The 16,727-nt window shown below is 56.2% G+C and overlaps 1 protein-coding gene across 1 annotated transcript in view; it reads right to left on the minus strand.

The window, feature by feature from the left end:
• PARVG (parvin gamma) overlaps window positions 1–13,176 on the minus strand; it is a 21,347-nt gene extending 8,171 nt beyond the window's left edge. Inside the window, exons 1-9 of the mRNA XM_061205691.1 lie at window positions 13,098–13,176; window positions 11,440–11,504; window positions 10,010–10,112; window positions 9,301–9,441; window positions 8,355–8,470; window positions 7,205–7,260; window positions 4,339–4,361; window positions 1,954–2,012; window positions 1,664–1,732 (exon numbers count right to left, since the gene is read on the minus strand). Coding sequence (XP_061061674.1) covers window positions 1,664–1,732; window positions 1,954–2,012; window positions 4,339–4,361; window positions 7,205–7,260; window positions 8,355–8,470; window positions 9,301–9,441; window positions 10,010–10,112; window positions 11,440–11,504; window positions 13,098–13,176 — 711 coding nt within the window. The remainder of the gene's footprint in view (window positions 1–1,663; window positions 1,733–1,953; window positions 2,013–4,338; window positions 4,362–7,204; window positions 7,261–8,354; window positions 8,471–9,300; window positions 9,442–10,009; window positions 10,113–11,439; window positions 11,505–13,097) is intronic.
• Between the last annotated feature and the right edge of the window lie 3,551 nt (window positions 13,177–16,727).

Below are 16,727 nucleotides of genomic sequence, written 5' to 3' on the forward strand. Positions count from 1 at the left end.
TCAGAGATAAAGCTGTCACCCTAGCACCAGCACATGATATGCTAATATAATCCTATTCAATCTCTTCAAAGACACAAAACACAAGATTGAATGTTGGAGGAAAAGCCACCACGTGAAGTCCTTAATGGAATTTCCTCATATTAGGTCTGTTCTGATGCTATTAGTTTGGCATATTCCCTGGTAATACCACCAAAATACCAGGGACTTTAATATCCCCTTTTATCCAGCAGTCGAAATACCATCCTCACATGTGCCATTATTCTCCAAATGTCATTATTTTACCAAGGGAGAGATAAAGATGAAACAGGTAGAATGTAAACCTAAGAAATCATCTTGTTTACTCCCACATAAAATACAATAAAACCACAAATGTATTGTTTATTATGTGTAGACAGTGTGTCAGGTAATACACAAAACGCCTGGATGCTCATCATCTCATTTATTACTCACAGTTCTATGAGGTTGGCATCCCTGTACCCATTTTAAAAGAAGAGGAGCCTGAGGCTCAGAGAAGTCCAGGTCCAAAGCCACACAGCTAAGGTGGAGGAGGTGTCCTCAGAGCCCAGGAGCAACACGTGCCCATCTGGCTTCAGAGTCTGCTATCTCCACCCTGCAGTGTCACCACACCACGTCACACACAGACTTCTCACGTGGCCGCCGTGCGAGGTGGTGATGGAGCACAAACTCTGGCCTCAGCAACCTGGGCTTAAATCCCAGGTCCACCAGTTAATCGCTGTGTGATCTTGGACAAGTTAATTAACCTCTCTGTGCTTAATGTCCTCATCTGTAAAATGGGATAGTATCAGTTCCCACCTAAAGAGTTTGTTGGGAGGAGTCAGTGAGTTAATGTATGCAAAGCACTTTGCTCAGGGCCGGGCACATAGTGAGGGCTGTATCGGCTTTAGCTACCAGGCACAGGGGTATAGCAACCCCGTTCCCCGCTGGCTAATGTCAGGCTGTGCCTGAGACATCAGCAGCTCCAGTGACCAGACCTGACCTCACCACCTGCCCCCAGCCATGCTGTGTGAGCAAAACCCACGTGGCCCGACCCCTGCACCACCACGCCCAGTTAACGCGCCCAGGTTCCAGCAGGCTCCATTGCTGCCCTGAAGGCCCTGGGCTGGCAATTAGCTTCACAGCTTCTCTGCGCCCCGCTGTGTTGAGGGAAACCACAGGGCACAGCATCCTCGTGGGAGGCCACGACCCACTGGGGAAGGCTGACCTCCTAAAATTCTGTTCCTGCCCCAGAACAGTGGGCTGGGCAACTCAGGGAGTCCGCAGACACGGGGCTGTGTCGGCACCTACAACCCCTCTTGGCACACGGCACAACCTAATAAACGCTGCGAGCGAATGCAGTTAGGGAAACCTCATGTGCTTTGAGTCTTGGGATTGGATAGACCAAGATTAATTTTGAAAAAAGAGCTGAAAAGTGGTTATTTTACAATGAAAAGTAATAGCGTAGACAAACCCTGAGATCCCCACCTCACAGGATCCCCGTCGTGCCCCTGATTGGCAATACCGCCTACCAGCAACATCCCCATTGGAGAAGAGGACCCCAAGGTTCCAAGAGGTGACACACGCCAGGCCACATAGGATGGGCCCAGGCTCCCAGTGCCCTGTGGAACCCCCTCCCCTGCCCCAGACCCTGCAGCTGAGTCCCTACCTGGGTGTCCAGATCCTGCACGGACAGGCCCAGGCGGTCCAGCTTCTGGTTGACGAAGTTCATGATGGCCTACCCAGGGAAGAACAAGGGCCCCAGGTCCCCAGCTCGGGTTTGCGACCCTCCCACTTGGGGTCACAAAAAGGCCCCCGCACGGCACCCGGTGCACAGCAGGTGCAGAGTCAGGGCCCGATTCCTCTCCCTTTGCCCCACTCCCACCCCCAGACTCAAGGCAGGCAGGCGGTGGGTGGGTGGGCGGCAGGAGGTACTCTTGGAACTTTGACCTCTCTTACCTCTTTCACAGCGTTCACTTTCTCCGGAGCCAGCTTAAATAATTCATCAAAGACGTCCTCTGCAGACAGATCCATTAAACACCTCATTACCATGCTATTATCTTTGGGCCAAACAGGGACTTTTTTCCACCAAAGTTTCTCAGAATAACCAGTCTCGAGGGAGATGTAGTTTTATCTCAAGGTTCTTGAATTAAAGAACAGGTCTGGGTCAGAGTCACTGCTCCCCTGGCTGTGTGGCCTGGAGAGAGTCGCCTCCCCTCTCTGGGCCTTGTTTTCCTCATCTGTAAAGTATGGCTGATAATTACTAGGTGAGGTCATTGCAAATACCCAGTTTGGGAGCAGATAACACACTTGTGATGGCGGCTGGGCACACAGTAGGACTTGAATAAATGGTCATCTTTCCTGCCGTGGACACCATCCCTTCCTCTGGGAACTTGCCCTGCCTCCAGCTGGTTCCCTGCTCCACCCACAAGCCCACGGGAACTGCCATAGGTGGCTGAGCAGGGACCAGCCCCGCACTGACTCTTGGCCCAGAGGTCTCCTCCGCAGCGTTTGTGGATTGGCAGAATAAGGGCACCCAGCCCTCCCAGAGAGTCCGGACTTCGCTACAGCGCACAAAAGACCAGCGCCCTCAGCAGCTGAGTCATGCCCACGGAGCTGCATCTTAGCAGCTCAGGCCACTGGTCCAGCCTCAGAGGTGTCAAGTCCTCAGACTAATGTCCTTTTCCCACAAGCTGCATTCCTACTATTCGCAGCTATGCAGCTTTTCACCTTCCCCTGGGGAGAATGCTCCCCAGGCACTGAATACCCAAACCGAGCAGAAGAATTTCCCTCTTGATTCTGCCAATCAGCTGCTGTGTGACTCTGAACGAGTCACTTCACCTCTCTGTGCCTCAGTTCCCTCATTAGTGAAGGGGGAAAAGTAGCACCAGATAGCATCATGCACGTTAAAATGCCCCATAAACCAATAAACATGGTGGAAACACCAGTGGTCCCTCCCAGACCTCTTGGCCTGTGGTCAGTGAAATTGTGTCCCTGAAGTAGCCAGGAATTCAGAGGCCAATGTGCACTCGGATGGCACAGGCCAGAACAGGATGGACATGCTAGAAACGGTTTTAAGGAAGCCCTTTTCCGTGTCCCTGCCCCTCATTGTGTGACCCAGCCTCATGCAGCCCCCTAACAAACACTGCTCCCTAGGCAACCCCTGTGTCCTCCAGCTGCCCCTCCACACATGCACACACAGCCATCCGACCAGCCTCCCTCCTGCCTCCCCTCTCCTCCCTTTCCCCACTCAACCTTTCTCAGCCCCTGTTCTCAGAAGCCCCTCGCAGGTCACTATTTCCTCCTCTGCAGGTGAGAATCCCTTGCCCATACAGCTCTTTGTCCCAAGTGGGTAAGGTTCAAGGAGGAAAAATAATGTTAAGGTAGATGGATGATGAATGGATGGGTTGGTAGATGGATGGATGGATGGATGGATGGATGGGTGGGTGAATGTATGGATGAATAGATGAATGGATTGGTATATGGATGGATAGATGGATTGGTATAAGGATGGATGGATGACCAAGGTGAGAATCCCTTGCCCATACAGCTCTTTGTCCCAAGTGGGTAAGGTTCAAGGAGGAAAAATAATGTTAAGATAGATGGATGATGAATGGATGGGTTGGTAGATGGATGGATGGATGGATGGATAGAAGGATGGATGGATGGGTGGATGGATGGATGGGTGGGTGAATGTATGGATGAATAGATGAATGGATTGGTATATGGATGGATAGATGGATTGGTATAAGGATGGATGGATGACCAACTGGCCAGGCAGACTGACTAAGGAATGAATGAATGAATGAAGAAGGAAAGGCTGGGTTAATCAGTTGATTGGTGAAGATCTCTGTCACAAAAGTAGCAGCCAAATTAGTGAACAATCACTATTAAGCACTTACTCTGTGCTAAGCACATTCACAAGGTATCTTTTCACTCTCACCACCATTCTAAGAGGTGGGTGCCATTATTAATCCCATTTTACAGATGAGGAAACTGAGGCACAGACCGGTTCAGACACTTGCCCAAGTTCACGTGGCTAATAAATGGGGGAATTAGTGTTTGAACCCAGGTTGCCTGGCTCCAGAGCCCACACACTGAACACTCCATAGTTGCTGGGAATTATAAATCTCTCTACCCATATGAGCGGTATCATAAGAAGGAACAGCCAGATCCATGGACAGACAGACAGAAGGAGGGACAAACGGACAAGAGGGCTCGAGATACACATAGCAGACCACAAAAGAACTGTGAGTGCACCCAATAATCAACCTGTCATCATGACATGTTTGTCTCCACACGTATCCAGTAGAAAAAGATTCCCTAAATTAGGAAAGTACTCACTCGAAGGTTGGTCCTTGTCTGTGCTAAAGGGAAAATTGTAGGGGGGAAAAAAGGAAACACATGGTTAAAAAAAACCATCCTCAAACCTGTAGTCTCTTCATATGACAAGACCCGGCAGTGGGAAGGTTGACAAAGAAACTGGGGAGCTGCTTTTTCCTGGAAGCTCTGTAAGCAGGCAGGGCCCTCGTGGAAAGCAAATGGCAAACGAGGTTCAAACCTTCCCCTGAGGCTCCCACACCTAGAAATGTCTGGATTGTGTCCTTTCCGTGGCTGCTGTTTTAGTTTGCGGGGGGCATGTTACACACACAATAAAAACACACGCATCCTAACTATAGAGCTGGTGCATGTTTACATATGCACACGCGTGTGTAATCACCACCCCCAACAAGGCACAGAACCTTCCTAGCACCCCCAATGTGCTCCCCCGTCCCATTACATCCCACAAAGTTTACCACTGCTCTGATTTGTCTTGTTGGCCTTTCATTTTGTCTGTTCGTCTATGAAATGAAATGGTATGTACTCTCTTGTGTCTGGCTTCTTTCACTCCCTTTTTATTGTTTTTGAGTGGTTTTTCTTTGACTTTGTTGCTAAATTCTCCGCCCCAGCGCACCTCCTAGAAGCAAGGTTCTGGGCCCCAAGTAGGCCGAACTCTCCCTGGAGAGCCGGGCGGCCCCTCCGACCGTGGACCTGGGGGGTGGAGAGGGCAGCCTGAGACCCAGGGCTCAGCACGGAGGCAGCTGCCAGGAGGGGCACACATCCCTGTGTTGCCCTCACAGACATTTCCGAGCTCATCAGCGGCTGAGAAGGGTGATTTTAGGGCCATGAAGGGAGAAGGGGTGCAGCGCCCATGACCACTAACTGCACCCTCCCTCTCAAGTTCCCCAAACTCGGAGCCTGAAGCTTCAGCCTTGACAGGGCCCCGTGCAGAGCCGCTCAGTGGCTGGGTGACAGGGAGGTCATTTAGCCTCCCCGAGTCAGGGTGGGCTGGGGTGGTTCGAGGCCGGGGACAAGCCCTCCTCCTAGCGTGACCTTGGGAGGGTAAATGGGCCAACGAGCGCACGGGCCCCGCTGGCAGGAGGGACCAGCAGAGGTCTGCTTCCTCCGCCCTTGGCCATGCTCGGCTCACACGCCTGGACCACAGACCTTACCCGTCATCAGCTGGCAGAGGTTTGAGCCCTTCCCCCCACCCCATCCCCAGTGGACATCCAGGAGCCGTAGACCGGAAGGACCTCAGGGCTGGGGGCGCACAGGAGGGGGAAGGTCCCCTCATATACATCACCTATAACTCTCACAGCAGCCCCAACAAGTAGGCATGGGTCCCCCTTTATCAGAGGCGTGAAGAAGCTCAGAGAGGGGGAGTGACTTGCCCAAGGGCACATAGCTCAGACATGGCTGATCTGGGATTTCAGTCCAGGTGGGGCTGGCTGCCCAGCCTCCGAGCAGAAGAGAACTGAACTCACCCAGCTGGGGTTGCTGAGGGTAAAATGGGTTAAGGGAGCTGAAACAGCCCAGTGCCCTGCACACAGTAGGCCTTCAGTAAGTGTTAGACCGGAAAGGAGAATCCACAACTTTCCTGCAAGGAGCCCACTCTCAGACCAAAACCGGAAAGACCTTTGGACAAGACAGGGGTGGGCTGCAAAGTGGGGAAGCCAGGCAGCCACATGTGGCAGGGTCTGGAGAAATACTGCCCGGCAGGGAGAGCCAGGGGCCCTCTGCAGCTCTTGCAACTTTGCAAAGATGAGAAACATTCTGCCTGTACCCAGTAAAGATCCTACAATTCACGGGGCAGAACCAGCGTCCCAAACCCAGGGACCTGCAGCAGGGCTGGGCTCCCACCCAGGGAACGGGGCAGGGACCTGGGCAGGTGCCCGGAAGTGTGAGCCTACAGGTGGCAGGAGGGAGGGACCCTTGGCTGAGGTCAGTTACAATCTCCAACAAAAGGGAGTCCAGGAATGCAAAGCGGCCACGTCTCCCTGGAGAGACAACGCAGCTGGGGTGTTGGAGGGCCTGGGTCGGGGGTACGAGGTACATGTATGGTTTCCTTTACCACCCAGGCAGTCAGGAGTTTAGGCCACAGGCCAGCCTGGTCCCGCGCTGCTAAGGCCCTTCTAAAGGTTGACCTGTGGCCTGCAGTTCAGAGACGCCTAATGGGACCCCCTGCTTCTCCCAGACCCCAGGACTCTGCGGCTCTCTTGTTCCCGAGCGCACGTGCCCGGCCCTCGTCCCGATGTGAGTATGTCCACCTCTGCCATGAAGCACATGCTGTGCCGGTGGGTGTCGAGGCAGAGGGGAGAGCTTACTGGCTGATCGACTTCTGGTGTCCTGCGTGCGCGGACAGACGAAAGGCCGACAGCTGGCTGACCCGGGCACTCCAGGTCCCAGCCCCACCCGGTACACAGTAGGTGCTCACTACGCGCTGGTGGTATGAGTGAGCCCGCGGCGCCCTTGCCTCCTGGCACTGGTTGTCAGTTTCACGCCCGGCTGCAGAATCTCCCCGCCATGGATGAGGGAAAGGCTTCCCGGCAGCACCCGGCTCCAGGTGTTAGGAAACCAGCCTGGGGTTGGGGTCCAGAGACCCCAGTTTCCGGGTCCCTCCTGGCCCCCAGTGCCTGCAGTGTGACCTCATGACCGAGGGCCAGAGCCCCTTCTGACCCCAGCTCTGCCTGTTTTGCCGGGCTTGCGGAGGGTGGCGGGCGAGCCCTGTGAGGGCCGATGCAGGCCCCGCAGCAATTAGAAGGGTCGGCAGAGTGAGGGCCCCTCCCAAGAAGGTCAGGCAGGTCTGCCCCGCCCCCGGCCCCAGGCCCCAGGCTCCACCACCCATTCCTGAGAAAGCACAGCCGGCCTCCGCCCCTGGTCCCTCCCTCACCGGCACTCAGTGAGTTGCTCCACCGACATCTCCGACTTCAGGCCACTCTTGGTGCTCTAGGAGAGAGAAAAGGGGATGGAAAGGATGAACCACAGAAAATTCTAGGACCACGCCTGCCACTAGAGGAGACTGTAGTGGCCACAGCAGCCCCGAGGGACCCAGTTTACTCTGCCTCACCCGCTCCTCAGGGGGCCTCCTGAGCAGCCCTCACCACTGGGGCCAGCTTAATTGTCCTTCTTCCCACAGGCCTTGAGCCCCACGAGGATGGGGACCGCGTCTGCCTCGTTCCCCAGGTATCCCCAAAGTCTGCCCAGTGCCTGGCTCACAGGGTATCAATGGACACGTGTTCATCTGAATAACAAATGAATGAGTGGGTGAATGAATGAAGGAATGAAGTCACCTCTGATTTACATACGTGTAAACAAAGCCATGACACCGCTCAGTGGAGAATTCAAGTCCATTGTTTTGAACAAGTAAGAGTGCATTCCTCTGAGTTTGGCTGTACTCAGCGTGTTCTGTCGGGTGGGTTAAAGAGAAGCCGGCTGCCCCCCAGGTACCGAGGGGCTGGGGGAGGGGAGAGCGGGGAGCAGAAGCAGGTGGGGCCTGTTTGTGGCGCTCAGGGTCTGTCTGAGAGAGAAGGCATGGACTCCCAGGGCATCAGCTACAGCAGAAGTCTGCACGTGCTAGACAGGGAGCGCCCCGTGGGTGGAGAAACCCAGAAAGGTCCCTGGAACCTTCGTCACACCCATCTGTCGAGGGATGAGACCATCACAGTGAGAGGGCAGTGGCTGTGGCCCAGTGGTGTGAAGACTCCAGAAAGGCCGTGAACAGATGGTCACTTACGGCCCATGTGGTTGCCGTCAGCCAGGACCTTCATGATGCCACAGGCAGGTGCCGTTTGCTGAGTAGGTGGGAGTGGCCGGCCCACAGCCCTCCTCGTGGCCTCACTGGCCTCTCAGCATCTCCCGCCCACAGCTCCAGCCCAACCCCCCACTGCTGTCCTGGTGGGATTTGGTGTTTCTCATGGCTCCCTGGAACTCACCCCAGTTCAGCCCCCGCCCCGTGCAGCACGCCCCCATCGAGGGTGTGGCGATATGGCCCCGAGATGTTCAGCCAGCAGGCAGGCATCCTACGGCGCCCTGTGCCTTACCTCCATGATGATCACCTCCACCTTGACATTGGTCGGGAGGGACAGCTCCGGCTGGAAGCACTTGGCCAGGGCCACGAGGAGATGCAGGGTGGCCAGCAGGTCCTTGTTGAAGATGCCTGGGAGGGGAGGGGGCACAAGGTCAGAGCCCTGGAGGACGACCAAACCTGGGGCCACATGGTGGGTTCCTTATCGTACAACCACCCTCTGCAGGCTGAGGAGCTCTGTGTCCAGCCTTCAGGAGAGCAGAGGTCCGGAGATCTACACTTGGAACCTAAAAATAGTCACACTTTGCCCCAGTCATCCCTCTTCTGCAAGTACAGCCCAAGGGCACAATCCACCCTGTGGACGGGGATTTTAACACACAGATGTTCACTGCAGTGCTGTTTAAACAGCTAAATGTCCCACAGCAGGGCCCTGGACGAACAAATTGTTAGATTTAAGCTGAATGCGACCTGATTCGGGGCCAACATTACAAACATCAATTACTGAACGTGAGACTTGCAGTGGCGAAGGTAGTGGCAGGGGACCCAACAAAAAGCGGGTTTGAAAACTGTTACATCCTCACCACCCAACCTCGGTGAAGCTATTCAATGTCTCTTGGCCTCAGTTTTCTCATCTGGAAAATGGGGAAGATGTAGAGGTTGGAATGGCAGGAAATCATACCAAATGGTTAACGGGGTGGGGCTTTGCACACTCCCATTTCTTACGAGCAGGCACTGCAGATGCAACTTAGCTAAATTAATGAAGCAGGATGGTTAGTGCCCATCTGACGAGGTAGATGAGGGCGTGTGTGATGCTTGGAACTCAGTAAGCAGTGGCCGCATTATAGACAAGGCTGCGTTTTATCACCCTTGTGCTGTGCTTCAAGGCAGCACCCCCCCGCACCCCGAGTAGGGGGGCTGTGATTCTGCCTCCCCCCACCCTCCCCGACACCAGCCCCACGCACTCTCCACGCTCCACTTGGCCTGCGGCTCCTCCACCTGTAGGCTCTGGCTGGCAGCCTCCAGGACCACCGCGAGCTTGCGCCGCTGGCTGGCCGCGGTCAAGGCAATCTCCTCCACGTCCAGCTTGACTCCAGTCAGCTTCTCTGAGGGCAGGGGAAGGAGTAAGAGGGAGAGAGAGGGTGGGAAAGCCTGGCGGGGGGGACAGTTGGGGCCCCTGCAGGGGACCCACAGCTAGTCTGCTTCCTCCAGGGAGGCAGGGTGCTGCCCTTCCTCACGGGGCACGCAGGCTGCATGATGGGGTGAGCTCTGCCCCGGGCCCACCTCACGTTGACCATCCCTGTGCCCCACCCCCCAGCCTCCCACACGTCAACGTGCTTCTCATTCCTGTGGGGCAGGGTGGCCCAGTGGTTAAAGCCGAGACCCCTGGATCCCCCACTTTCTTCACGATGAGACCTTGGACAAGGTACCAGGCCTCCCAGAACTCAGTTTCCTGGTCTGTAAAACGGGCATAGTCACAGGACAGAGTTGTTCTGAAGATTAACTGCACCTGCTCCGTGGCAAGGGCTCAGGAAGCCGTAGCTCATGGGACTGTCCTGCAGCCAGTCTGCCAAGGGCACCGCAGAGGGCACTGAGCAGGCCCCAGGCTGGCCCAAGGGGAGTCGGGACCACCCAGCCCTCCAGGACTGCCCAGATTTGGAAGCAGCCACTTACGGAAAAGGTGGTGCAGGATGAGTCCGTCAAAAATATCCTCCTCCAGGCTGCGGACCACGATGTGCTCGGGCAGGAGCTCAGCATTGATCCACTCCATCAGCACCTGTGGGCCCCGAGTGACAGCTAGCCCGGGGCCACTCCTCACCCGGCCTCTCACCAGTCTCAGCTCTGCCCTCCTCCCACCAGCCAACTCCTACCCATCCTGCAAGGCCAGGAAAAGCATCACCTCTTCTGGGAAGCCTGTTCTGATCTCCCAGGCTGAGTCAGGGGCCTGCTCTGGGCTCCCGAAGACCTGAGCACTGCGGGCTATTGTTTGTTCTATGTAAGGTTTTGATAATACACGGGCGCTGGTGTCCCGCCCCCTCCCGCAAACTGCAGCAAAGCCCGAGGGCTGTCTCTGGAGGTCAGAAGTGCAGAGAAGCAGCACCCCATCCCTTTAAGGGAGCAGCCCGAGCTACACGGGACTTGGTGGATAAACACCCCAGCTCCTCTGCCCCAGCAGGAAGCCTCCAAGGTGCCCGCTCCATACTGGCTCCCAGAGGTTCCCAGTCGGCTTGAGCTCCGACAACCATCACCTGCTCCATCACCCACCCTGGGTGTCTCCTTCCCACCTGTCTTACTTCCCTGCTCCCCTTCCTTGTCTCCTGGGATTACCTCCCAACTCAATATTTGCACCTGAATCTTTAGTTCAGGATCAGCTTCTGGAGGAACCCAAACTAAGATGAAGTGTCAGCGTGTCAGCGTGCCACCAGGTTTTCTTCTGTGTCCCAGGGCCCAACAGAGGGAAAAGTAGATGGGGGGATGGAGAGAATGGGAGGGAGGAAGAAAAGGATGGAAAATGGGCCACAAATCCTCTAGGGGGTCAAAGGTGGTGCAGGCCAGGAGGCCTCCTTGGAGGAGGCAACAGAAAGGCCCCATGGAAACTACAGAAGTAGGGCAGAGGAAAATGGAGGTCCCAAGCCTGTGCCCAGCTTGTCCTACAGCCAAGAAGAGTACCAAGAAGTGGGTGATGCATGCCTACACCTGCCCACTTCGCCAGCTGTCCTTTGCCCTGGGCAGCTGAGCCTGAGAAGGAGCACAAGATTGGAGGCCAACAACCTGGGTCAAATCCCAGCTCTGTCGCTGGCCAGCCATGTGTCCCCCACAGGTCAGGTCACTTCTCCGAGCCTCACCATCTGCTCCCTGGGATGCAGGTGCCAACAGATCCCTCTCAACTGCCGTGAAGTTTGCTGGCATCATGTACGTAAAGGCACACAGTCGGTGCTCAATAAATATCCCTTCACGCAGCCACTCAGCAAGTCTCCCAGGGGCCTGCGGGATCGCCACCCACCAGCCTGAGGTCGGGGAGGGGAGGGGGCAGCCTGCGGTCCCCACCCCAGGAAGACAAAAAGACTCCTCCAGAGAAAGAGGGTCAGAGAAGGATGCCACACCTTTTGCAGTTCTTCAAATTTGGGATCCTTCCTGGAAGTGGGTGGCAGGAACTTCTTCTTTTCTCCTGGAAGCAGAGATGAGCATATGTGTCTGAGGACCCTGCAGGCCGCCCCCAGAGCTGGCACCTCGACCACAAGAGGAAATCGGTCGCGCTGCTTCACACGCACACACACACATGCACACACACGTGCATACAAGTGCACTCACACACACACACCCCTGCACACACACATGTACAAACGCACAGATGCACAGACACATGCCCCCACACACACAGACACACACAGACACACACAGTCATAAACACACAGGCACACACACATACACACGCACTTGCACACAGAGACACACACAGACACACACGCACACCCTGAGCACCAAACATCCAAAGAGATTGATTTCCCGGACACGCCTCATCCTCTGCACCTCCCTTCCTTTGCCCATGCTCTTCCAGCCTCCCCCCGAATGCCCTTCCCGCCCCGCATTTCCCTCATGAACACCAGCTTATCCTCAGACACTGCAGTATTTATATTTTGGGAACATACTTAAAGTCGAAAACTATTTCTTGTCTATCTGGAATTCACATTTAACTGGGCATCCTCTGTTTTACCAGGCAACTCTACCCACATATAAGAAGGAGCCACGGCTCAGACGAGCCCAGGTTCCTGGGCTCCAAGGGGCCAGGACAGAGTTCACCGGCATCTGGCTCCCCCATATGGGCACGACACTGAGGCTGCCTGGCTCGTCCTATGAGCCCCATGACCTGGGTCAGCATCTCCTGCAAGTTTAAGAACCTCAGAACCCACAAGGGTCAGGGCCAAGGGGGACCTCTGGAATCGAGTCCCAAAGGATGGGGTGGGAAACTGAGCCACCAAGTGGGGCGGCCTTGCCCAAATCCACAAAACGCATTGCCTCTGTGTTCACGTGGCCCAGCTGGAGACATCTAGACGTTCTGAAAACCTTTGCGTACCACCCAGCCCCGTGTGTTCTGACGAGAGGAGGGCGGGCCCGTGACAGACGCTTGGGGAGAGAGCGAGCGAGTGTGTGAATGGCTGTGGCCCTTTCCTGGAGCAGATTTCTTGCCACTCTGAATCATACCATGTGCCAGCTCTGCCTGCCAGAACTCTAAGTATCTCTAAACCAACTCTAAAACAAAAAATAAATATTTTTTCAAATCACTAAGCCCTACCACCTGAACTGCAATTTTCCTCATGATGCTTTCCAACCTGAAACCACTTGTAAACTGAGAACGCCAGTTAACGGAGTCGGCCCCGCGACCCTGGACTTGGTGCTCTGCTACGTTACTCCCTGTGCCTCAGTTTCCTCGTCTGTAAAAAGGAGGTAAAAACACCCATCCTCAGAGTAATAGGTGAGATGCTGCGTATAAGAAGTTCTCAGCACAGCCCCAGCCCAGAGTGGGCACACACAGCAATCAGTATCCTCATTAACCTGGAGATATGCGGTTATGTGGGATACGGGGATAACTCTGGGGAAGGTTCCAGAAGCAGGGGGTCAAGTATAAAGCAGAAGGCATAGGCAGAGGCTGGACAGAACCGGGTGTCCAGCTGACAACTTAGAAAAGCAATGCAGTACCCAGCACGGCTTGTTCGGTTCTTACAAGGCAGATCCTCCCCCCCGCCCCCCGCCGGCCCGGCACCTTGTGAGAGTGTCTCCCCGGCCGGTGGGTCCACCCTCCCGGGGACCTGCATCAGGTTGTAGAGGGGCTCCGGCTCCATCACTGCCTTGTCGGCCCTGGGGATGCAGGAAACAGGACATCACCATCTGAGTCGCTCTAAATTCACTCTGTGTGTCGTTTCCTCCAGACCAGGAGGCACAGGGAGAGAGAGGGTGGGAGCTGGCTTTGGATGGACAAGTCACTGCGCTGCCTGGGCAAAGGGACGGGGCCCCTGGTGAGAGGGAAGCTCGGAGCCGATCCTTGCAGGACACAGGTGCGGAGAAAGGCAGCGACTGAGGTCTCGACCTGGGCAAAGGGTTGGCTGGGAGATGGGGTCCTTGGTCAGGCGCAGGGCGGCCAGCCCATGGCCCCACTGCAGCACACGGGAAGCCCACCCACCCTGGGCAGTAGGACCAAGGGAGCAGCCCACTTCTCAGAGCTTCATGGATCTAGAAGACCCTCGGGCTGAGCTCCAGGGGGAAATCTGGGCGGGCCGCGTGGAGCCGCTATGGCTGGTTGCGGTGAACACACCGATGGGTGACATCTGCAGACCAGGAGCTCCTGCGGGGGCGGGGTTGGGGGACAGCAGGCCTGTCCTCTCTGGGCCCTGCGCCTGAGTAGGGGGGACACAGAGAGGCACCGCAGACTGTGAGTGAGTGGACGGGACTGGGGTGCAGGCTGGGCTCTCAGGGGGGTGGCCTGGCCCTGCCTGGCCCCAATTCTGAGCTTGTCACCCCGGCCTGTCATGGTGGTTTGGGGGGTCTCTTTTCTCGCCGGGAAGGGCCAGCATTCCCAGAGCCCACAGGTACCCGTCCTCGTCCTTGCCGGGGGCAGGGGCCAGGCTCCCCCCGGGCCCGGCAGATTCAGAACCTCCTTCCTGGTCCCCTGGACTCACTTCCTCTCCTGCTCGGCTGAGGGCCCTGCCCCCCCTCCCACTTTCTCTCCTGCCCCTGGGTCTTCCCCAGCACGCCCAATCCCAAGCGGACATTCGGGGCAGGGGCCTCACACAGCAGAAGCTGGTGGTCAGCTCCAGCCCCGGGGAGGCCTGGCTGGAGCGGCAGGGCCCAGAGCTGCGGTGAGACGGAAGCATTCGCAGGGCTGTAGCCACCCTGTCACACTGGCAGCCAGCCTGGGGACACCGGGGCACTGTCTGTGGCTCCGTCCTGCCCTAAAGTGTGGGAGGGGGGAGAACACAGCCACTGGGCCAACTCCATCCCCTATATTCCCAAGCTTCCTTTTGGACGGGATTCGGTTCAAAGGGTGTGGCCAGAGGAGAGGAAAGAACTTGGCCTGGGGGTTAAGAGATTGGGTTCCAGGCTGGCTCCTCCTCATTCTGGCTGTGTGACTTTGGGCAAATACCCTCCCCTCTCTGGTCCTGATATTTCCTTACAAGGAGGGGCTGGACTCGATGCTCGCCAAAGGCAGCTGAGTGCACGCAGAGCTGGGAGTGGCCTCCAGCCATCGGCAGCCCCGGGCAGCCCCTTCCCTGACCTGGGCCTCTGTTTCTTCATCTGGAGACTGGGGCTGGCCTTTCTCCCCAACACATCGGATGAAGCTTAGGGGAGGCGACAGGGTGGAAAGGGAGACTCTTGGCCTGGCTACACGAGAGGTGAGCAAGGGCCCTTCTGGCTGTCTGGGCCTCTGTGGCGGGAGGAACGGGCCGCCTCTAAGCCTGGGTGGCGAGAGGGCCACCGGGGCGCAGGGTCTGCCTTGCCGGCTCCCTCCCGGTGGCGGCTCAGCTAAGCCTGTGCTCTCTGGGCTCCGTTTCCACGAGGCCCCTCGGAGCCCTCCCTCTCTCTGCGTGAGCTCAGGTGCCCGAGCATTACGGCCGAGCAGAAAGCCCCAGAGGCGAGGACTCACCTGGCTGCTTCCTCCACGCCAGGAAACCAAGACCACGGAGGGCAAACAGTGGTCCCCGGATTCCAAACCAAAACAGGTTCCGGGTTCCCTAGGTCGGCGGGGGCCGCGGGGGCTGGCTGGGAGGCAGGGGCAAGCAGCTCACTTCCTCCGGGGCCTGTGGCTTCTGCCGGGCCTGCCGGGCCGCATCTGCAGGGAGCTTCCTCCTTGCTGGGCTGTAGGGCCTGATGCTCTGAAAGCGATGCCGCTGCAGCCCCACCGGAAAGCTCTGCCCCTGGGGCCCAGCCACACCTCTTTCTCTCCCTCTCGCCTCCCCAGTACGCAAACCAAGCCAGTTCCTGAGGCCAGAGGCTGGGAGTCGGCTTCCCCCGAGGCCCACTATCAGCAGACTGTCAGCCCTAGCTCCTCGTCCCCAGCCTGGCCAGGCCCCGCTTCCTCTCTCCTGGACCATGCGGGAGCCTTTACTAGCTGGACTTGCATTGCCAGCTTCACTCACACCCCACCTCCCGCCCACGAGTTGTTCTCCACAGGCGACCAGAGGACCCACTTCACATCCCAACTTGCTCAAAAGCCGTCAGTGGTGTCCAATAGCTCTTAAAATGAAATCCATATAACTGATTCACTTTGTTATAAAGCAGAAACTGACACACCATTGTAAAGCAATTATACTCCAATAAAGATGTTAAAAAAAAAAGAAATCCAGTCTGCCCAGCTCAGCCCCTAGGTCCCCATGTGACCCGCCAGCTACACCTCCATCCTCATCTCGTATCCTCTCCCGCCCTCGTGCCCTCCCAGCCACACTGACAACCTTTCTATTCCCTGAAAGTGCCACATACCTTCCTTCTTCGGGGTCTTCACACTTACTGTGCCCTCTGCCTAGAAGCCCCTAAGCCAGCTTTTAAAATGGCTTAGTTCGCATTGTTATCATCAGCTTAAGTGCCTCCTCCTTCAGGAAGCCTTCCCTAGCTGCCTTATCTAAAGAGTAGATCCTCTCATGATTCTTTACCACAGCCCCGTTAAGGTTTCCTTTGTCCCAGTGTCTAGAGCAACGCCTGGCACAAAGGGGGCTCAATGGATAAATATTGATGGTTACTGTTGCCTAGGCGATCAGGAAGTCTTTCCAAAGGGGAAATGGGCTTTGACGGATGTATAAGAGCTTGCCAGTTGAAGAAGATGGGTAAGAATATTCCAGGTAGAGGGAACGTGCAAAGGACTAGAGGAATTCCAGAAGGAGAGATCCTAGGACAGCGGGGCAGACTCAAGCTGGTCTCTAGAGCTTGAATCTTCATGAGCCAGGCTGAAATCGCGAGTTTCCATAGCGACAGGTGACAGTGCTGAGTGACCGGAAGCTAACCACCCCTTCTCTGTGGACAGATCCTGCAGAAAAGGGGGCAGAGCAGATGAGAAGCGTGCAAGCAGGAAAGGGTGGCTGTTCATGAAATGCTATGAAAATGACAAAAGGTATTACTGACATTGCTGCTAATATTTGTTGAGTAACTGACGAAGCAAGCATAATTGTCAGGGCTTTAATTTCACTAGAACCCAGCCTCAGAGGCAGGTGCTTTTATATCCCCACGTTACAGAGGAAGACACAGAGGCGCATGGTTTAGTCTGCCATTCTGATGCACCCACGCGAGACTGGGATTCGTGACAAAATGCAGTGAGAAGGAGATGTGCCTGGACACCCATTTTGCCAGGGCAGGTGTGGTGGGCACAGCGTGGTACGGATCCCATGCTTGGGTGGCAGCTTCCTGA

This window comes from Eubalaena glacialis, chromosome 11 (genome assembly GCF_028564815.1).
Source record: "Eubalaena glacialis isolate mEubGla1 chromosome 11, mEubGla1.1.hap2.+ XY, whole genome shotgun sequence".
NCBI classification, from domain to species: domain Eukaryota; kingdom Metazoa; phylum Chordata; class Mammalia; order Artiodactyla; family Balaenidae; genus Eubalaena; species Eubalaena glacialis.